The sequence below is a fragment of the Patagioenas fasciata genome, chromosome 13 (assembly GCF_037038585.1).
Source record: "Patagioenas fasciata isolate bPatFas1 chromosome 13, bPatFas1.hap1, whole genome shotgun sequence".
NCBI lineage: Eukaryota > Metazoa > Chordata > Aves > Columbiformes > Columbidae > Patagioenas > Patagioenas fasciata.
Genome location: NC_092532.1, coordinates 8335212 through 8357179, shown reverse-complemented (window position 1 = coordinate 8357179; position 21968 = coordinate 8335212). Strand labels below are relative to the sequence as shown.

General features: G+C 41.6%; 1 protein-coding gene across 2 annotated transcripts in view; it reads left to right on the top strand.

Moving 5' to 3' along the window:
* AP1G1 (adaptor related protein complex 1 subunit gamma 1) overlaps window positions 1-21968 on the top strand; it is a 43019-nt gene that overhangs the window by 279 nt on the left and 20772 nt on the right. Inside the window, exons 2-9 of one of the 2 annotated variants that reach the window (XM_065847961.2) lie at window positions 8075-8278; window positions 12385-12509; window positions 15014-15155; window positions 16388-16484; window positions 17070-17146; window positions 20688-20783; window positions 21269-21349; window positions 21566-21664. In XM_065847961.2, coding sequence (XP_065704033.1) covers window positions 8078-8278; window positions 12385-12509; window positions 15014-15155; window positions 16388-16484; window positions 17070-17146; window positions 20688-20783; window positions 21269-21349; window positions 21566-21664 — 918 coding nt within the window. In that variant the 5' untranslated portion in view covers window positions 8075-8077. Of the gene's footprint in view, window positions 1-8074; window positions 8279-12384; window positions 12510-15013; window positions 15156-16387; window positions 16485-17069; window positions 17147-20687; window positions 20784-21268; window positions 21350-21565; window positions 21665-21968 lie in introns of those variants that run through there. The other variant, XM_065847962.2, reaches the window with a different exon arrangement.

Sequence of the window (21968 nt, the reverse complement as noted above, 5' to 3'; positions counted from 1 at the left end):
GTGGGGCAGCGGCGTCCCCCGCCCAGCCCAGCCTGCCGCGGCGTTCGCCGCTCCCTCGCTCCCCTGCTCCCCTCCCTACGCCGTCGGCCGGGCTGGGTCTCCGCTGCTCCGGCCCAGGAGGTGCTGGCCACCTAGGCCCCGCGTACCGTAGCTGCCCTGCCCGCCGCTGGCCGCGGCCGGGATGCGGCCCTGCGGGTCCCCGCGGCCTTTCCTGCCTATGGGGGCCGCCTGGTGCCCTCCTGCGGCCTCCGCAGCGCGACTCGTCTCGGGCTGCCTGCCTGAGGCCCAGCCCGGCCCAGGCCCATCCGGACTCTGCCCGCTCCGGGCGGCCCCGCAGTCCGCGCCTCGGTCCGCGGCCCCGGGGCGCTGCTGGCGGGACCGCCGCTGCCCCTCACCTGGGACTCCGGCACCTCGGCCGGCGGTTTCACAAGTCCTGTCAGCACGGAGCTCCGTGACCGCCCGGGCCGGGCCCTGGCGCTGCAGGAGCAGCTCGGCTGTTTGCATGTCTTTCCTTTGGTGTTTTATTGTGCTGCACAACTGCTCAGAGCGTTGTCGTTGGCGTCTCATACTGAGAGTGGTTCCCCTTGTCTTATGGTTGCATGAATTTTAATAGAAACAAAACCCTCTGATTTCTGACTAAAGGCATTTGCAAAAAACTGTGACTCCGGGTTTCTGTTAGTGGCAGACTGTCCCAGAGTCGGTTTGTAAAGGCAGATTCAAGTCCCTTCATGCTTGGTCAAGTTCTCTCTCTTCTCTCACAAGCTATAAAACTAATTATTAGGTTTATTTTAATAATAAAATTTATTTTTCAGTTTCGTAGATAGAACAGTTATGTGTTTTATTACGTTGCAAGTAATGCTTAAAAATGCTTAGTGATGTATTTTATTTTCGGATGCTTGAAATGTTAATGGACCATTGCAGAATCTCCGTGGGACACTTTTGGAAGGGTGACCAGAAAGTGTGTTTGGCCCATACTGCCTCAAACAAAGTACAGCAGACATGTATCTTCATGTACACAGCGGCCCTAGAATCTTATGTTTAAAATTGCAGAGATTTTTGTGTTTTTTTCCTGTTCTGCTTCTGTGTGACAGTGCACAGCTGGTTTCAGTGTGTCTGTTCCTCACCCTCTGCTCTAAACTATTGTTACCTTTTCCTTTGTTTATTTGTGTGTTCCATTCTATTGCCACATTCTTTCTTTGCACTCATATGCACTCTGGTGTTTGGCACAGGATTTGAGCACTTTAATGGGGTACCTGAGAGCTCCATGGAAGCAAGAGACTGTGTTTTTTCAGAGGTGTTCAGTGTGAACCCCTCAACTCCTCCTCGATGGGAGAAGAAGGGGAAGATATTTAAACTTGTGTGAATCAGGAAGGGGAAAGTAAGTCTGGGGTAATTGTTTTGTGAAGGGATCGAACTTTTCTGTCTCCAGCGTGTAAGATAACTTTCAGATTTCCTGCTTTTAATGATTAAAAAAAAACATTCTCTTTTTTTTTTGTTTGGGGGTATTTTTGGGGGTGTTTGTTTTGTTCTTGTGACTGCTGGTCTGAGGTTTTTTTTTCTAAAGGTGTCTGATAGGAATGGAGGGGTCCTGCAGTGCCTTTATTGCAGTGTCCTGGCAAGAGAGTAAGGGATACAAAAATGTTTGATTCTTGATGGTTCCTTTGCACACAGAGACTTTCATTGGCATCGTTGTAAACTGAAGTGAGATCAGTAAGTTTGTCAGACAATAGTGTAAAAAAGTGGTGAACAGAAGCAGAGGAACTGAAGTTATCTGTTCTTGGGCACGCAGACTGATCTGGTTAACACAGCTCAGGTTTGGAAAGTAGCTTTTCAAAGTGTAAGAGCTCATAAAAATCTTAACTGCTCCTAAAGGTAAGGGCACTCATTCAGTAGAGCTTCTTGTGCCTCTTTACTGTGAATATTTGTTTTTATTTTTGTATGCATGCAGTGTATGTAACTTCAGGAGATGGCTTGTTTTATTTCTTTGTATGTTTTAATAACAGGGCAAACTTGTGAGTGAAAATGGTGTTAATTTGTTCTAGATTATGCTTGGCTATTCTCTGAGGAAAAGGGTCTGGTCTGTCTTGGTAGGAGTATTATTTCATTGCATGAGAGTTTTGCAGTTAATACATGAATATATGATGAAGCTGTAACTAAAAAAACCAGTTACTCTGCCAGTATCACAAGCAGTAGCATCAGCCTTTATCTGCTGTTTGGCACAGATGCTATAGCTAAAATCTGAGATTAGAACTTCCTAGGGTGTAGCTGAAGTTACCTGTTATCTTGTAAAGTTTACGTTAATAAATGTAAAAATGTGGGATTTCGTCTTTCGTCTGACATTGAGGGAGGTGAAGAAAGGTGTGGGGTTTTTGTCACAAATTTTCTCTGTTATTTTAACTCTGCAGGAAAGTAAACAGGAAGTAAACCAACCAGATTACCTTACAGATCAGAGTAGTTGGGAAACTAGGAGCAGGTGAGAAATACAAAGGTAATGGACGTCAGCAGTGACTGAAGATTAGAAACAGAAGCAAGGAAATTGGGAATTTTGGTCTCATCTGTCATGCTGATCAGCTATGTAGAGGTGCTAGTTATTCTTCCAATGCTTCGTTCATTGGCTTCTAAATAAAGGGAATTTTTTTTTTTTGGCAGATGTTGCCATTAATATTTGTAATGGTTGAAAGCTCAGTGCATCTCTTGAGGTGAGGTGAGGAGTTGTTTGGTTTGGCGTGTATGTCCTGCTGTGCACGAGTGGAGCCTCATCAAAAGCACTTGCCTGTGTCATTGATGTGCCATCTCGATGTACCGCTGGGCTGCAGGGAGCAGAGAAGATCTCGATGGGCTGCAGGGAGCAGAAAAAAGTCTCGATGTGCTGCAGGAGCGGAGGAGGAAGGGCTGCTGGGTCTGGCTGGCAGCCTGTTGAGGCTGAAGGTCTCAGCAGTTCAGCATCCCCTGGCACTGTCCTCTTGGCCGCTCCTGAGCAGTGTGGTGGCTTGTCTCTTCACTACTCTTGTGCTGCATTTCTTACTTTTTGAATATAGTTGGAAATGGGACTATCACTTCTTCTGAGACCATTTTGTAACTCTTGATTTGGGGTGTGTTTTTCCTTACTTGATGTCTTTGCCACCCCACCACCCCAGTGCTTTCTGTATGCCCTGCCAAGTGTGACACTGGTGCTGTTCCTTATCGTCCTCGATGGTGAAGCCAGCAGCTAGCTGCCTTCATTTCTTTTTGATTTTTTTCTGATGTTACTTATTTTCTACTTTCTAGTTCTCTGTTGTATTAAATAGTGTTTTCTCAAGAGATTATTTCCCACTTGGAGTGTTGTATGGTCGGTTGCTTTTTCTCTCAACTCTTACGTTGCTTTTGCCCTTCTTTGCCCTTCTTGATGATGATAGTGCCCCTTGGTTAGGTGTTTACTGTTTCCTCTGTAAATATTGTTAATACTAGGCTATATACCAACTTCTTTCCTTTTGTTCACAGCTTCATCTCTCTTTGCAGTGTATATTTCTGCTTTTGCTGCCAATATGCCTTTTTGTTTGGTTGATGTTTTAAAGTCTGTGATGGAAGTGTGAAACCTGCTGACAGCAGTGTGGAGTTGAGGCCATCAGGATTTAGTACTTAACCATTGCAGTTATTCCTTTCATTTGCTCCAGATCTACCTCTGCTCTTGTGTACAGGAGGCTTGATTCAGTTACAGTGGAGCAAGTGGGGAAGTTCTGCTACTGGTTTCAGTTGGTACTTGAGTCAGGCTTTAATTATGTAACTTCCCAAAAGCTGGTTTTGCTTGAGGAATGTGAGAAATTCTGTGTGCATTGGGCTGGAGCAGCTCAAGTTGTATATTTCGGATGTGTTTGAGAATGCATGTTTCTTCAGTCTTGGATTGCTTTTGAGGATGAACCAATTTCAGAAATACTATTTACAGGAAAAGCTGTTACTGGGTATGTATCTTACTTGAATTGAAAATTCAGACCATTTCCCCAAACAGTAAAGCCCTTCTGTGAATAATTCCATGAGCTTTGATAGGTTTTATGTTGTACAGTTTCCAGAATTCAAGGCTAAATAATAATGGTATTCTAAAACATGTCTGATAATTTGGTAATTGGTCCTAAACAAGTTGTTAAGCATACTTTTTTTAATCGAAAGAGTGGTTTTGGTTTTTTTTTTTTTTAGACATAAGCTAATATTTCTGAATAGCTTCCAGAGAGAAGGATCTCAGCTCAATTACCTGCTGAAGGATAGTGAGTCCTTTTGTCTTTACACTATAGTTCCTGATAGAGCAATATAGCTTGGCTGAAGCACTTGGGCATTTTACATGTGAGTTTTGGTAATGTTAGGTGCTTCTTATAAATATAAAAGGTCATTTGGTGAACAATCATTTGAATATGATTGTATTCTTAGAGAGACTTTTAGTAAGGTTCTATAAATATTCGTGGCATAAAGGCATTTTGAATAAAATCTTAAACTTTGAAACATGACTAGCTTAGTTAGTAAAAGATTATAGAAGGGGTGAAAGTAGTGGTTTAGAAGCATAACTTAGACAAAAATGAAATTGTTTTAATACATTGTGATTTTTGTTTATTAATTTTTTTTCACTTCTGGATAGCTTACTAGGAATTAGTTGCAAAAAGAAAGAGTGCTTCTTTTAGGTAGTTCAGGGGAAGAATGCATTAGTAGCAGACTAGGAAACAAGCTGGAATTCTTCTTTTAAAGGAACTTAGAGACCAGCCACCTACCTTGTAACTAATCTGAGGTAGATCCTGAACTCTTTCAGAAGCTTTGATCTTGATAGTAGGAAGGAGCCAGGCCTTCAAAATGAGGAGGAGGAAACAGAGTGGCTGAGGTGAAATTATTTTGTGTCCAGTTGTACCAGACATAGTGAATATTAACTGGTAGGCTTTTTTCAGGTGCTTGGGGGTCATCCCTTAATTCTAGAGCATGTAGTTAGCAAAGAAATGGCAGAGGCAAAGTGCTGCTGGAAACAAAGTGAGGAAAGAGGTAACTACTAAAAGCTGGCTCGTCGTTTATGTTAATGTGCAAGGATTTAAAACACATGCCTGTACTGATGAAAAATGTTAATTAATCCCGAAGAACAGGACCTGCTCCTTTGAAGGAAGTCCCAAGCAGCACTTAGCTTGCTGGAGTGAAACTGCAGCTCTGCTCTTACTGGATGGTGGTGGTTGCCCTCCCTCTGCTAGTTATCTTGGGAAATAAAATGCATTTCTGTATTATAGAGAATTCTGTAAAACGAATTTTTTCATGGCAGTTTGCTATTTGATAGCTTTGTAGTAGTCACCTGAAGCTGACTTTTCTTAATCTTTTATGTGGTTCATAATATGAATATCAAGATTGTCTCATCTCAAGCCAAATGATACAGTCACAATGAGATGATCACTTAAGTGTTTTAGTTCTTCTGGGCTCTAAATTGTTTAATCCTCTTTATATCTTGCTTTTGTATTTCTTTATTATTTTTGTTTTAACTCCCATTATTAATCTGTTTATTGATGTGTAGCCCTAATACCCTCCTTTAGTGCGGTCTGTGTGGTTGTATTTCAAGTCCCAGTAAGATTTTTTTGATGTGACTGTTTGACTGCCTTGGCAGTGCCATGCTGTGGTTGTGCTGCGTGTTGTCCATGCTTTGTTTATATGATAAAGATTTGTTAATAGATCATCTTCTAGGGCCTCTTGAAGCCCTATTCCATTCTTTGTGCCTCTTATGATGCTGCAGCTTCCTGGAGTGCCAGCTGTGTGTCCTTGGGGACATGAGATCTTGTGCCTGTCCTGCTGTTGCAGCTTGTCCCTATGCTCAGTGAGCCGGTCCCCAGGCAGGGCTGGCTTGGCAGCGTGTCTGCGGAAAAACGTTTGTTTCATGTTCTGTGATCTATCAGAATCCTAGAAAACTGACACACAGGGGATGCTGAAAGTTGATTTGAGTAAGGGAAGGGAAAGGCACAGAACTGATGGATGTTTCTTCTAGAAAGGAACAAGAACAGTGGAGCTGCTGCGCTCTTCCAGTTAGTGGCGTTTCTGTTCTTCAGCTGTGCATCTGCAAGTGCATGCTGGTTTGAACTGTATCATGAGAAGTGTTGCTGTATTGTGTGAATTAGTGTTTTCCATCCTGCAGGAATATCTGTGTAATTTTGCTGCCTGCCTTCTACCTCCTCTGCCTGTTTTTCTCCCAAGTCTGCAAGGTACATGGTCTGCCCTGCAGTCCTGCTGCTGCATGTCGAAGCATTGTGGCCTTAATACTTAAGTTATAGCCTGGCCCTGGATGGAATCATGCAGATAAACATGAGCTTGTCCAAGAGGTGTGAATGATTTATGGTGTTGCTTTACTGTATGTGAAAATATACAAACCTCAAAAGGCTAAAGGAATTTGCTTGGAGGTAGGAGTGAAACTTGAGATTCCAAATGACTTTATCAGGTATTGTGATACCTTCACAGAACCTGGTTTGTTTGCTCAGATGGCTTGGATTTATGATGATTAGCTTTCCTGACCCCTACAAACTATGGATCTTTTCTTGATGACCAAGGGGCATATGCTGCTAATCTTAGAGCTCTGGGAGAGATTAACCAGCAGGACATGAAAAATACCAGTTCAAGCATCCCCAGCTCCTTCATTCATATGTTTGAGCCACACCATATAGTTATATTCTTTTAATGAAGTGATAGTATCTGCCCCGGCAGTCTCTGCTGGCTTGGCTTCTCCCAGTTTTGTAGTTATTTACTCAGTAGATCTTCTCTCATTATCATCTTGGCGCTTGTCACCTGGTGTAGTCAGTGATCTAAAAGCTGCAATTGAAGTTTTTGTGGGCAGCACATGGCTCTTCAGGTTTGTGTATTCTGCAGATGCCTCTAGTAGAAGTAGGAAGGAACAGACAAAGTGAGTTTAAGCATTTTTAACTTTCTAAGCTAGGCCCTGCTAACTCTGTATGTTTGCCAGCCTGTTCTGTGGTGTCATGCAAGGCAGTTAGTGCAGTATTTGAATGCACAGATTTTTCTGATGTGGTAGTGCTTGAAGTGTGTGGCACACTGTTCTAGGAGGACAGTGACCCAAACAAAATCTGTAGCAGACTGCCATAGCAACTTTTTACAAGTTGGTGTGGCATGATCTGTTATCAGTATGGCTCAGTTGTGTTTACCATCTTGGGTGGATGAAAGAAGACTGTAGAGGTGCTTACATAGTCTGATCCCCACCAAACATCAAAAATCAGCTTTGGTGAGCATGAACTAAAAAGTTCAAATGTTGAACATAATTCTAAAGTTTGGCTTTTCTTTGGGAGCCATTTTCCTCTCGAGTGGTGCTCAGAAGACTGAGTTGCTCTCTAGGTCAGATGGCTCCATCAATATTCCACTTGGTGAAGCAAAACTACTTGAAGTTCATGCAGAATATACTTTTCTTGTGTAGTATTTCATACCAGTGCCATCAGACAGTAACATGACAGGCTTGTTTTAGAAAGGATTGCTCTGTTTGGTGTCTAGTAAAAGGATGGTGTTAACTTTATTTTTAAAAGAAGATTCTCTGAAATATCCACACAGCTGGGGTTACTCTTCCATCTGCTGTTTCTGCTGACTTCCACGCCTCTAGGGAGGAAGTGTGCGTGGCACCAGTTTGTAGGATTTTTGAAGCTTGACTATCTGAAACACTTGGATGAAATCTTGTGCAAGTTATTAAACAGCATCACTTTTCATTAATATAAAGGATTTCTGTCCCAAGTGGTCATGATTTGGGCATCAACTCTCTTTGGAGCCTGACTTCTCTGGGGAGAGACACATGATGCCAACATGAGAGCCTACCTTGCAGAGTGCCATTTCTGCATGTTTTGGGTGGAGAGTTGTCATGTTCATCTGGCACCCAGCTCTGAGCATAGCAATTCCTGTATCTAGTGTTCTGGAAGAGCAAATGTGAGGTACAGTGAATTCCTCTGCTGAAGCAGTCTGCATTTTCTTAATTCTTCTACTTACATAGTTGTAGGGTAAAAAAGGAAAAAAAAAAAAAGGGGGGGGGGCAAAATATGAGACCATTATGAAGCCTTCAGGTACGGTACAAGATTTAAAGCTCTCTTTCTTCTCGCAGAGGATGCCAGCCCCCATCAGACTGCGGGAGTTGATCCGGACCATCCGGACAGCAAGAACCCAAGCAGAAGAGCGTGAGATGATCCAAAAGGAATGTGCTGCTATCCGGTCATCCTTCCGAGAGGAAGATAACACATACCGATGCAGAAATGTGGCAAAGCTGCTGTATATGCACATGCTGGGATACCCTGCACATTTTGGACAGGTAGGTTCGGTGCTTGCTGTGCTCTCCGCATATGCCAGTCTGCGTTGTGTGTTCTGGGCACATTGACTTGTTTGACGCGTTCCTAGCTGCAGTTTCGCTGCCTACTCTTTAGGATGTTTTGAGAACTGTCTTCATGTATCTTCTGAACATGAAGTTAGTTTTGACTTCATTAGTGAGATGTGCTGTTTGGAGACTCCCATATTTTGGTAGGAAGCTTAGGATTAGTCTGCTTTTGCCAGGCTGTCTGCCCCTCACCACTCATGTTTCTGCAGAGCAATCATTCTTAGACCACAGTCCGGTACATATGGATATTTCTAGGTGGGTTCCAAACAGCACTCTGGAGTTCTGTCTCTGATGGAAAATACCACATGCTTCAAAAGAGGTTCTATACCCTCTTCCTTCTAAAGCAATCTGTCCTAGGCAAATAAGAACTGGTCTGTTCCCAGGAATAAGAAACTGGTGATCTTTATTCCCATCTTAGTGAAGTGACTTGGAGAATGCTGTTATGAGTTTTCCATCTCTTAGCTTACTTTTGACATGCTGTTTTTGGCACAGATTGTGGAAAAGGGAGACAGGAAGATGGGAGTTCTTGATCTACAAGATGTCCTTCAAGTTGTGTTTGCTTAGTCTTTGAGGCATAGTGAGTTTTGCTTAAAGTCGGTAAGTGCCCTGCTAGCAGTAACCTAACCTAGGCCTTCCATAAATCCAAATGAAAAGTCAGTGGAATTGTTGTATCCCTTAAAGTAGCTTTATGTCTTGGAAGTCTATCCATTTGTGATTGGCTTTACCAGTCCTGACATATCTAATTGAAACAGGAAACTCAAACCACTGAAATAAAATTCCAAATAGTCTTAGTGTTAGGGAGTGAGTCTGGGCTATGCTATTGCATATAAAGTGCATAAGCTTACTTCTACATGATTGCATTATTCTCATAGGATGAGTTGTTGCATAAGAGCAAGTGAATTTGTGTATTATCCTGTTCTTAACACTTCACATAGCCAGGCTCCCTGGTCCGATAGAGAAACTTCCTGTCACAAAAGTGAAGGCTAAGGACGAGCTGCAAGAAGAATGAAAAATGTTACAGATAAGTCTCAGCTAGAACTTCCATATTTGACCAATGTTAGGAACATGCTTAAATTTTATTTGAATTATTTTATCTTGTTATTCAAGTACTTAATCCCGTATATGGAAGATTAGACCAGATATCTAATAATTTTTTCCGTTTCTGCTTTGGTCAGTTATGGTAAATTACCTCTTCACTCTTCGTGGAAGTAAACCAGATTGTTCAATATCTCTTATTGCTGGGGTTGCTGCATCTCAGACAGAAGTATCTCTGCTGACTATTTTGGAAACAATATTTTATTCACTGGCCTTTGTTCTCATGCAGTTTATCAGCTGTGCGTCAGGACCATATAGGGCCCAATGCTGAGGAGGGATTTGAATAAGTGTTTTCCAAGTGAGTAAGTTGCAGACCTTTGCATGTCCTCAGTGCTTACAACTGGAAAGAATCCTTCAAAGTGCTGATGTTGTGCAGGTGCAGTATAGTTTGCGCAAGCAGGGGTGCCTGTTGAAGACACATACTGTTCCAGCAGTGAAGTCTTGTAGATAGACAGTCTGGCGTTGTAGACAGGAATTTTCAGAGTGACAGGATAAATATGCAGGAAATGTGTTTTGGTGAAAAACAGAATAGACCCACAGGCCATGTTAGACAATCTCTGTTAAAGATGTAAGCAGACATCTGACTTCAGCTAACAGTGTGGATGGGATAACCAATAACAGAAAAGAATTTACAGAAGGTGTCAGAAGTAGTGAATGGTTGGTCTACTTCTTTCTAAGCCAGTGATCCTCAGCTTTGACCCAGGGTATCTTGTACAGAAATATGAGCGTGAGTACCATATTTAGTCAGTGCATGCTGAGATGCGCTGGATGCCAGGTTGCCTCTTGAGTGGGTGCAAATACCATTTGTGCAAGTTTAGAAGGTATCGGGCAGCCTGGGCAAATGGTCAAAAAACTTTATTATTATTATTATTGTCATTATCTCCAATTGAAAAAAAAAATGCACTTGGAAGAGTGGCTATGTCAGTAAAAACTTCGGTAAATTGTAGTCTGGCTATATGCCTGTATCATATCCGACTTTACTAGTGTATCTGTTACAGTACTGATGTAGCAGATTTTAGTTGTTTGAATGAAATGGATATAATGGTATCAAGATTTCTTCCTCTCATTAGACCTACTAAGAGCTTCAGCTGATCATGTTTCTCAGTATTGCTGTGCCTGAAGTTAGTTTGCATGCATTTGTATACAAGTGAAACAAGAGCTCATCAGCCTTTCACAGAGTAAGTTCCAATAATATCTTTCAAATAGAAAAGTACTAGAAATACATCTTACAGTATCTGTTGCAGTCATTAGTTTCTTTCTGCTTTTTCGTAGTCATTCATCTTCTGCCTGTGGCTCTTATGCTGTAGCTTAGATGTTATCAATTCTGCATGAAGTTTTTGCAGAGGGTTGTATTGGAAAGTATCTTGTAAACCTGGAGAAGAAAGCTGGTTCAGAGGTGCCTTTTTCTCTTACAGAAAGCACTGGAAAGATAAGAGATTGCTATCTAGTGTTCTGTTCCTCATACCTGGTTGATCTTGCCCATTCGTGGAGGTTCAGTTATCCTTGTGGATGACTGATCTTATTGTTCAGAAGTGTTCCTGTATGCTAGATCTTCAGCCTCTTATAACCTAGCAAACTGAACTTGTTTTCTTTCAAGCTTTTTCTTACCACTTTGTCACCCTTGTCACCCTGCACTAGCTGGGTGTTCATGTGTGACAGCTTGTGGCATAGTTGAGATGCCATGCAGTGGTGGGAGCTGGTCGGTGGCTTGGCTATAGCACTTCAACTTAGGTTTTCTTATCAGTATCCTGTACAACTTTACCTTCCTGATGTGTGTGTGTGCTTCTTGCATCTCACCTGTGTCTGTGCCTTGTTCAAGCTTCCCTGTACCTGGGCTCATGAAGGACTGTTCATGGTGTCCTGTATTTCTGGCTGTGCATGTCCCCTTCCTTTCCAATGGGTCCGTTGCAAGCTTTGTCTGACCCCTCCTGCACCCACCCTGTATGCTCGCTGGCTGCCCCAGCTACTTTGTAGAGCAAGTCAATGGGAGGTGTTGGCCAGGGACAGGTCTCTTACCTGTTTTGAGAAGCTGTTTCTGCTACTTCCTGCCTGGAAAGTAGAGATTGATTATACTTGACTACTTATCTGTTAGAGAAAGATATATTAGTGTGCAGAGTATCTCTGTTGTTTTGGGTTTTTTTCCTTCCCAGTAAGAAAGTGTTAAGTTTAAAAATAGGTTAGCAATTAAATTCTTAATCAGCTGATTGCAAGTGGCAGCTATACATCTTATCTTAGGGATCTCCTTCGTGCTGTTGAACACAAGTGACATTTCTGCACAGTGGAAGAAAAGCTCGTAGTGGCTACGCTGCCTGTGATTTTGGTCAAACTTCAGGTGTTCAAACAGAGATTAGAGAGCAGCACAAAGACTTAACTATCTCTGACTGTACCTAAGGTTTACCTGGCTAGCAGTTTAGTTACAGATCATAAAAAGCAAAAACTGATTTTGACAAGTTATTACAAAGCCTTGATCATTTCTCTGGTAGGTAGATGGACCCTTTTAAGCCTGATTCAGAAGTTTCTGGTACATATCAAACATGACACATGATCTAGATTTCCAGATGTTTACTATTTTGTTTTTAATGATGGATTATTATCTCTATAAATACGTTATATTTTGCTTTTGTGATCTCATATAAACCCACATATCTGGTGTATCTGAGGTCATAGGAGGCCAGCAGCATCTGGCTACTTCAAGATGCAGGACGTGCTACTGACTTTTCTGCTGGCTTGCTGGGAGCTTTGGGCAGGTCATTTAACTTCTTTTTGTTTTCCACATCACCAGAATGGGAATAAAGTATACTTTTAAAAATGCATTCTGAGAGACCTAAATGAGTAAACATCAAAATTCATACTGTTTCTCCTCTGGCTAAGAAGTAGTTTAAGCTAATTCTGTCTTTTTATTTTTTCTCCTTTTTTTTTTTTTCTTCTTTTTTTTTTTTTTTTTCCAGTTGGAGTGCCTCAAGCTCATTGCCTCTCAGAAATTCACAGACAAGCGCATTGGGTATTTAGGTGCCATGTTGCTGCTGGATGAGAGACAGGATGTCCATCTTCTTATGACCAATTGCATCAAGAAGTAAGGGTACCACCTCTCTCTCCATCAACACATGCTTTGAGGTCTCAGGATCTGAAAGTACACTCCTGGCCGTGGTATCTTGAGTACCTTAGTTTTTTTCCCTTGTGTTAGAAAACTGGTATCTTCAATTTTGTGTGTGCTGTAGACCATACAAGACTGTTCTAGTATTGTACTGTATTGGATGATCCTGTCTAGCGTCCTTAGAGGGAAAATAATATAAAATTGCATTGGTCCTCAAGAGGTCTGTGTGGCAAACAACACTTCGTGTAATTACTGTTACAGAATGGTAGTACGTGTTTCTGGAGGTCCTGCTGAGACAAATAAAATTGGGAAGATGAAATGGCCACAGTAAGCTGCTCAACTGGTGCAGGAGACCTCCAGTTGTTGAAAAGAACTCTCTTCCATTTCTGTAAATGAGTTATCTCCCAGTTTGCAGTAGGAAAGAACTAGGCAAGCATTAATGCAGCATCAATAAAGGTCTGTACACCTTTTCAAATATGACTCAATCAGGTGTTTTTATAACACTGTTAAAACTTTGTAGGCTGGACTGGCCATCATTTATTGCAAAGTCATGTCCATTGCTGCAGCCATGTGATGTTGTATTTGTTTAATTCTGCTGAGGAGCTCTGAAGAGCTGTTGGACTCCAAGGATCAAGGCTGCTTCATTTTTAAGGCTGGCCTAAGGGTCCCGATGAATGGTTTTCCTTGGGAGCAAGGCAGCACCTTGGGATTTACTGTCTGCTTGGCATCTTGCTGAAATTGGACAACAGGGGATGGGAAATAATCCTTTTTTTAAACTTTTTTTTTTTTCCCCCTCTCAGCAAAATGCTGTTAAACTGAGACTTTTACATTACAGTTTAGTAGATGATGATTGGTGCATTTCCAGTAACACTGCTTTTCAGGATTAATGAGAGCAGGAATGGAACAATTGCATTCTAGTTGATTTATCCAAAGGCTTGCTTGGTTGTGTGGAGTGTGTCTATTTTTATTATTACGTACTTTTAGAATATAAACCTCCCAGATATTAGCAAGTAGAGTATTGATCTTCAGTTAGACTGTGGCCTCAAAGTGCTTGGAAAGAAACTTGACAAAAAACTGCAGTCCTGAGAATCTGCTAGTTTGGACCTAGTGTCCAGGAGAGAAGAGATATTTGTCTAAAGGTTTTTCATGAAACGTCATACCTCTGACACTCTCTCATTAGAACTAGGCTGCTAGGTTAGTGCTTCTTTTGATTGCTTGTGCTAAAATGATTTGTGTGGTAGTGAGTTTGAACTGGAAATGAGTCAGACTGCAGATGAGCAAAACTGTTAGACAACTTCCCACTGCTTCAGCAGGTTGTTTTTTGCTTTCTCATTTGGCTTCCATATCAACCACTTTGTCTTGCTTTTATCGAGACAGTGAGGGCATGGCATTGTCTTTCATTATTTTATAGCAAAAAATGCAATCACCCTTGTGAAGCACATACTTGCTATACACGCAGCTGTATATAGCTGCCAAAATTTGTTAAAGGAAGGAAACAAAAAAACAATGCATTTAGAGGCATGTGCTATCTGTTCCTTCATCTGCATGTTGCCCTAGCTGCTTGATGTTCTAACCAGAACACCATCTCGCTTTCCTGCACGTTGAGCACATTTGGTTACACACCACTCGTTTCCTCTGCTCTCCCATCACGCAATCCCCAGCTCACCTCCCAAACCAGGAACCAGAGCTTTTACTTTCTTCAATGTTGAGTCCTGAGTACCATAGCAACATGAGGACCAAGTAGTCTGATGGAAAAGTAAAGTAGTGTAGAAGTCAGTTTTACAGGCAGTTGGCATTGCCGTGTGGAAGCTGTGTTGTACTTGGTGTGACACTGGTCGCTGGCCTAATGAATAGCATCTACTGTTAGATGGTTTGATTTCTTACTGACAGCTTTTTGCATCTTCCTTAGGCATATGAATAGTTAGGATTGCTAAACAAAATTCCTCTATGGATTATTTTCAAGATGTGCGACTGGTAGAGTTCGTGGTTTTTACTCAGGATAGGGGATATTTTTACATAGATTTTTATATACTATTTGGTTTGTAAATGCAGAAGCTAAAGCCTATTCTAAAATGTTTGAACTGGGACAGCCAAAAGTCACTGCAGGACTGTACTTAATGTTGGGTTCTTTTCTGCATGCAAGTTCCAAAAGACAATGTTTTGGCTTTACTTTAGAAGTTTTAATGGAATTCTGTGTGATCTTCCCTCTTCTCAGTTCAATCCCTGGGTATCAATCTAATAGTTTTAACCAGGTATTTTATCCTTACAATTCTAAGGATTCTAAGTAGAAGTCATAGCAAACCCTGTGGTCCCTGCACTCCAAGCTGCTGTTGCTCCCAATGCATGTTCCCAAATAGCTGAGACTCCAGAGAGTTCTGGGCCATGCGTGCAGCTGGTTGGGTAACTGTAGATACAGATGCCTTTTCTCATGTGTTCAGGTTTTGTGTGCATGCTGATTGGCTTTTTTTTGTTCTCCTTTACAGTGACCTTAATCACAGCACGCAGTACGTGCAGGGGCTGGCACTCTGCACTCTTGGCTGCATGGGCTCCTCAGAAATGTGCAGAGACCTTGCAGGAGAGGTGGAAAAGCTCCTCAAAACTTCCAACTCCTATCTTAGGAAAAAGGTACTTCAGGGAACTTTTGAATACTTTGTCATGGATTGAAACTCAAGATCGATCAGATACCTTGCTAATATCTGGAGTACTAGATGGCCTGGATCACACAGCTGAGTATTTTCCTAATGTGCAAGACAGATAGAGGTCAAAACTCCCTGTCTTATGTGTAGCAGACATGTTTGTTAGCTTCTAAAAGGCAAGCCTCCAACAGATGAGGCAGTTGTTTCTGTTTTGATACTCTCTACCTCGGGGTTATTGATTGTAATGTGAACACCTGCCCAGTCAAACACTAACCCCAGACTTTGGGTTGTCAGTTTTATTTCTGTATTGTCTCAAATAAGTCAGAGGAACTTTGATCATTAACAGGGCAGGATGATATCTGAAGATTTGAACCTGTTTGATGAGGATGACAGAAGTATGTGAGATGAAAAGGTTAATGGCTTGAAATGGGCAAACAATTATAAATTGTCTCATTGCAGTAGCAAGTGAGCCATAGCATCTGCAAGGTGTGATCACCCTTGTTCTTTTAAATTTATTTCATTACAAAGCTGTGGGGAGCAGTAAGATTTGGGAAGAGATGCATTGTTCCTTCTTTGTCTAGTGCTGGATCTAGAGAGAGGTTGAAGAGGAAGCAATGCTAAGGGATATTGCTGCATTCTGGGAACACACCCTCAGTGCACTTAGTTTTCAAGCAGCTGCAAAGAATAGTGTCTTGCTTCCACACCCTAGAAGAAATAGGCAATTTTTTTCCAGTATACTTTTGTTCTTCATAGGACCCGTCACCTGCAGGAGGAAGATCTTTTGTGGAGAAGGAAAAGAAAATGAACCATAAATTTGACATAAATTTTATTATTTACTACCAATGCATTATCCTCTCCCTAGCAACAGGAAGACAGACTGAAGTGGCCCTATTAAAGACAGAGCTGCTTTGCAGTTAATACCACTTCTGAAGTGAATAATGTAAGAATGAACCGTTGCTAATGGGAGTATTACTTTGTAGCTCAGTGCTTTTTTTGTTTGGTTTGTTTTTTCTCCCTTCTCACTCATGATAGTTGTATTGAACTCTTCTTTGTGATGCTGTTTAGTATCGCTTGTAGTAGAGAGATGGAAAAGCATACTATAAACTTTCCAGACCTTTTGATACTGTTAAATTTGCGATAATTCCCACTGTGCTAGGTGTTGTCAAAGCGCATATGGTTGTGCTTACAGCATGTACTAACAGAGCTGTTTCTCCCATACAGGCAGCGTTGTGCGCTGTTCATGTCATTAGAAAGGTGCCTGAACTCATGGAGATGTTCCTGCCAGCCACCAAAAACTTGCTGAATGAGAAGAACCATGGTAATATCTGAGATACTACTTAGCAGGGCTATGCCGTTCTTTACAGGATGGTGCATTTGCTACCTAAACCTTTTGTTTTGAAGGAACTTTTGAGGTGGATTTGTGTTTCTTCCCTTTCCTATGCAGTGGAAGCAAATGTCATTCAAAGGGCAGGGATGATTATGACTGCTAGTCAGCAGGACTTTTGCATGACATAAGTGACAAGAGGAACTCTTACACTCTTTTTTTGATACACTTTAGAGTGGGTTTCTAGAGAATGAGAATGGTTTGGGTTGGAAGGGACCTTAAAGATCATCTAGTCCAACTTACGCCTGTTACCATCTCACTGTATGTTTAGTATGTGAGTGTCTGCAGGCAAAGTCCAATTCCTCTCCTCCTTTGTCCTTTAGTTGCAGCTTTAAGACATGAGCAGATCCCTTGGGCACAGCTGCAAGTGCAAATAAATTTTGGGATAGATATTTTAAAAAATATATCTTGAATCCGACATGATTTCCTGTTGTTTCCGTATGATCTTTGTCATGTGTCTGGAGCCAATGAAATTATGCTAAATATGGATGCTTTTTTCTTTTCCCCCCTCGCCTTTAGGTGTTCTTCACACGTCGGTTGTCCTCCTCACAGAGATGTGTGAGAGAAGCCCAGACATGCTGGCACACTTTAGAAAGGTAAGTGTGAATTGATAATGTTGCAGAGTTCAGAGTTTGCTTGTGGTGGCTTTGGGTTTGGTTGTGGGTTTTTTGTGCATCTTCTTTTTTTTGCCCATGCATCCTCTTAGTCTCCCTAGTGAAAGCAGCGTGCACTTCTTTTAATGCAATCATTAAAAACTGCCTGGATGAAGAATTTATTGATACTGTCTGCATGTTATGAAAAACTTAAAAAAAAAAAAAAAATTGGGAATTTTGCATGTATCTAGCCCTAATCCCCTTCAATAACTGAATAAGCTACAAAACATCAGTCTTAAGACTGTGCAATATGAAACTCATTCTAAAGTTAGGTTTAAAGTGTTGTCTTTGTTACCTTAGTGTTTTTCCCTCTTTGTAGCTAATTGCATAGTGAGACTGGAATCACGAATATATTAAACATGAAGCGACAAAGATGAAAATCTGAGGCTTATACCAACACCTTAAAGTCTTGACCACAGCCACACAATTTTATAAACTCAAGTCAAAAGTACCAGTGGAAGTTCTAGTCCTGTGTATACCTCATCTCTGGTGCATGCTGTATTATATAATTTTCTGTTTTAGTTTAAGGGTTCCTCCTCTGGTTAGGAATGTTTGCTTCTCTCCCCACCCCAGAACAAACTTCTTTATGCTGTTGACTGTAATTTGCTGTGCAGTATTATTGCCAAGATTACCAATAGAAGGGTATCTGACGATGTCAGTGATTATGCCATTCTGACTTCTTAGTCAAAGGACCAAAAATTGGGTGGAAGCTGGTAGAGCAGAACTGGCTGTTTACTCCTCTTAAAGGTGCTTATTTATTTGCATGGCCAGTTTACTGTTCTTCCTTGGTTTGTCTGTATCACTAGGGATTTCAAACAGTACATCCTTTGTGTCTTAGCACTTTGCCATGCATCTTCCCTTGCCATGATTGTTTATGTCAAAGCAGGGATGAAAGTGGACTAGGGTCACCTTGAAGGTGGTCATCCGTGTTACTAATGGTTTAATTAAGATGAGAGTCATGGAAAAAAGAAAGAACTGAGTCCACGAAGTTTAGGTACTAGGTGCATTTTCTAGCTCTCTCTTGTTGTTGTTTATGCTGTGAATGGTATAACATTGATCTATCCCTAATGCTTGCTTCGTCTGTTTTGTCCCTTTTGTCTGTTTGGAATCCTGCTGTGTTAGAATGAAAAGGTAAGAGATAATTCTTCTAGTTGGTGCATGCTTGCATTGAATCTGTAGATGTTTGTCTCTTGTGAGACAGTGCCTCTCAATGCCACATTTGTGGTGGATGCCACATGCTTAGATGAATGTTACTCGTCTAATAATTTTTGTGTGCCGGTTTGTTCTTGTCACTAAACCTCTATACCCACGGCAACCCTGAATGTCAGTTGTGACCTTCTCCAAACACAAGCCTGCTTTTCTCAAGCTCTCTTTCATTTGAAGAATACTTTAGGGAATTTTTTGTGCCTATGCAAAACTGGGCTTTCTTCTCATCACAAAGTGGGGCAACTTGGGGTTGCTCCCAAAAGGGAGCAGGAGAGACAGTTACTCAGCTGCCAATAAGTGGGCTTCCTGTACTCCAAAGAGCTACCAGGTACATCTGCATTGCTGCTGTTTTTCATGGGTGTAATTTGACTACAGAAGATTGGGAGGATGGCTCTCAACCGATCTCCATGGCTGTAATGTTTCCTTTTGTTTGTCTTGTCCTCAGTCCTAATAACTCTTGCGTATTAGAAAGCAAAGAAAACATTACCCAGGGTTCTAGGAATGCTCCAGCAGGTCATGCCACCTGTCTATTGCTCTTTCTTGAGGGAAGATGTTGCAGCATTTGATTTCCTCTTTAAGGCAGATAATGAGAAATTCATGGTTCCTTTTGTTCGTGTGTTTTATGAAATCCACGTTTGCAGAGGAGTATGTGATTCCTGAAGAGCAAAGGTAGGGATAAAGAGAGATGATGGAGAAACTCAGCTGTTTCTCTTCTTGCGCTCTGCCACAAATGTACAGGACTGTAGTCCAAAAAACATTGCCCGTTTAGTATGTCCACACGTGACTGTTGTGTTCTATAGGTCAGGAATGAAAAATCCACTTAGTGCAGCCACCGTAACACCCCTGTCTAGTTTGTCAGCTCCTCTCTAGCCAGTGTTGGGGTTATTTTAATAATGCCAGTGCTGAGAGGGATAGAAGAAACTTTCTATGGAAGCAGTGAAGCTTGTAGAGATGTACATCTGTCATCCACCAGGAGTGGTTTTTCTCTTATAGTTCAATGAAAATTAGTCCGGTTTCTGTCTTTCAACCCTAAGATTTTTCATAGAATGTGTGGGAAGTGAGCTTCCATTTAATCCCTGAGACTACTTTGTTAGTTGTAGCTGCTATGAAGGTTTTTGGAGATAAATAGTAGATTTGATGTAGCTTGTCTGCTTTAGTGATTAGCTTATTTGCCATGTTCTGCCCTGAACTGATGACTTGCTTAGCATGTGAGATGCTGCAGAGACACATTGTGGTTTGTCAGAGCTGCCCTGCCAGATGAATCACGTTGTGGGAGATGTCTAAGATGGAGGGAGCTGAACCAAACTTTTGCAAATAGGAGCATTTCTTCAAACCTGTGTATGAGTCTTGAAAGATAACTTCGTCCTGTGGGTAGGTGCCTATGGGGAGACCAATGCCATTAACATCTGAGGAATCTGAACTGCTTCTGAGAGCTTTTTAGCCCACACAGCTGGAAGGAAACTTTTAAAATATGGACAATGTAAATGGATATGATTTTGTGCTCCTGAATCTGGCATATTAGCAGTGCTTCCATCAGTTTCTCTGCTATTACGCAGAATCCTTCTAACAGCAGTGAAGCAAAGAACTTGGTCAGTTTAGTGTTGCTGCTCTTGCTGAGAAGTTTGGGCTGAAGAGAAGGAAAATAGACCCTGGAGCTGCTCGCAGGGTAGAAGTCTAACAGTAGAGCCCTCAGGGAGGGCTGGAGGGAAATTTGTTCTCAGCACTATTTGGAAACTCTTGGGGAGGAAGCAGATCACAAAGCTTTTATTTTTAGAAGCTAAGTTGGATGGAATGTCAACATTGAAGGAATTCTTAATAATTTAATCATAGCAGTGTGGTACTTGAAGAGATCAAAACCCTTGGCTATGCCTGGTGCTTCCATGGAGACGTGTGCTATAAATGAGTCAGGAACTAATATAAAGCCCCCAGCAGTGAAGTCCTGGAATTACAGTATTTTAATAGTCCCAGCACATCCCCTTTTGTGAAGACAGAAATTTAAGTTGGTATTTCCTCTCAGGTTTCAACTACCAACCTCTGGTAGATTTAGTACTTTAAAGATACAATATGATGCTCAGGTCCTAGCTTAATTATTTCTGATTGTGCCCGAGCTAAGCTGTGGGTATTCAGGTAACATCAGCTCTAGGTGTGCAGGTTGAACCTTGTGGAAGAATTTGTAGACTGACTTGCTTTCAAATACAAGATTTGTTCTTCAACCTGTACTTCAAAACTGGCAGGGGGAAGGAACAGCATCCTAATAGGACAACTTTCTTCTTCACAGCTTGTTCCCCAGTTAGTTCGTATTCTGAAGAACCTTATCATGTCTGGATATTCACCAGAGCATGATGTGTCTGGGATCAGTGACCCCTTTTTGCAGGTAAGATCTGATACAAACAGTGATTGATATACCTTTAATTCTAGTATTCTGTGTGTTTTGAGACTTAGATATGATGAGGTGGTTACCTTGGGGCAGCTGTGGCAATTTTAGCATTTTGTGCCTTTGTTAGAGCTGATTGTGCAAATGCTCTTAATCTGCCTTAGTGAAAGACACCTCCCTTAGTTTAAGCAGCAAATGTAGTGACTTACCATGTTAGCTGAAGTTGTGACAAAAGGGAGGAGACATGTTGCTCGTGCCCAGTGCGCATGGGGTACTCTTGGCATTGCTGGCAGTGGGAAGGCAGCGAGCTCAGCATGAGCCTCTTCTTTTTGGTAAAAGTCTTCTGCACTTTGCTTAGGAAAGTCAATCAGCAGCTTGGTTTGCTGCTTTGCTGCTGCTTGGGAAGTGTACTGAGCGTTCTGTGGTTCCCACGTAAAACACTGTCATCCAGTGAGATTTTTTCTTTGCTTTATTTTGTCAAATAGGTACGAATCCTGCGGTTACTAAGAATTTTAGGGCGAAATGATGATGATTCTAGTGAAGCAATGAATGATATACTTGCACAGGTGAGGTCTGCAAGGCTGATGAGCAGCCTTAACTTTCACTTTTGGTTTCTTACTAATTTGGATTCAGCAGCACTGGTGTGGATGCGGCTGCTTGCTATGCAGGGTTGAATTTTGCTGCAAGGGACACATGTTTGTAGGCGTGATACTTGTCTGCCAGGGATAAACGGGTTCTGTTTTGGATGCGTTGGAGTTGCTTATTTTGTTTCTTTTCTCCAGGTTGCCACTAACACAGAAACGAGTAAAAACGTGGGAAATGCCATTCTGTATGAAACTGTGCTGACTATTATGGACATAAAATCTGAGAGTGGACTGAGAGTAAGTTGCCTGTGCTGTGGCTTTTTCTTCTTTTTTTTTTTTTTTTTTCCTAGGCTTGTATTAGAGTAATTTGTGTAGAGAGTGTGAAGCAGAGTTGTTTCATCCGAACGTAGCTTCACAATCGACTCTAGATAAGACTGTAGCCTCTTCAGAAAGTGGTATTTGTGTTTTGTGTGGTGTTTTTGTGTTGTGTATTTGCGTTGTGGGGTTTTTGTTGTTATTTTGGGTTTGGTATTCTTGTTTGTTTGGTTGTGGTGTTTTTAAATAACAAAAATAAAGCAGAACTTCCTGCACACCATGTTCC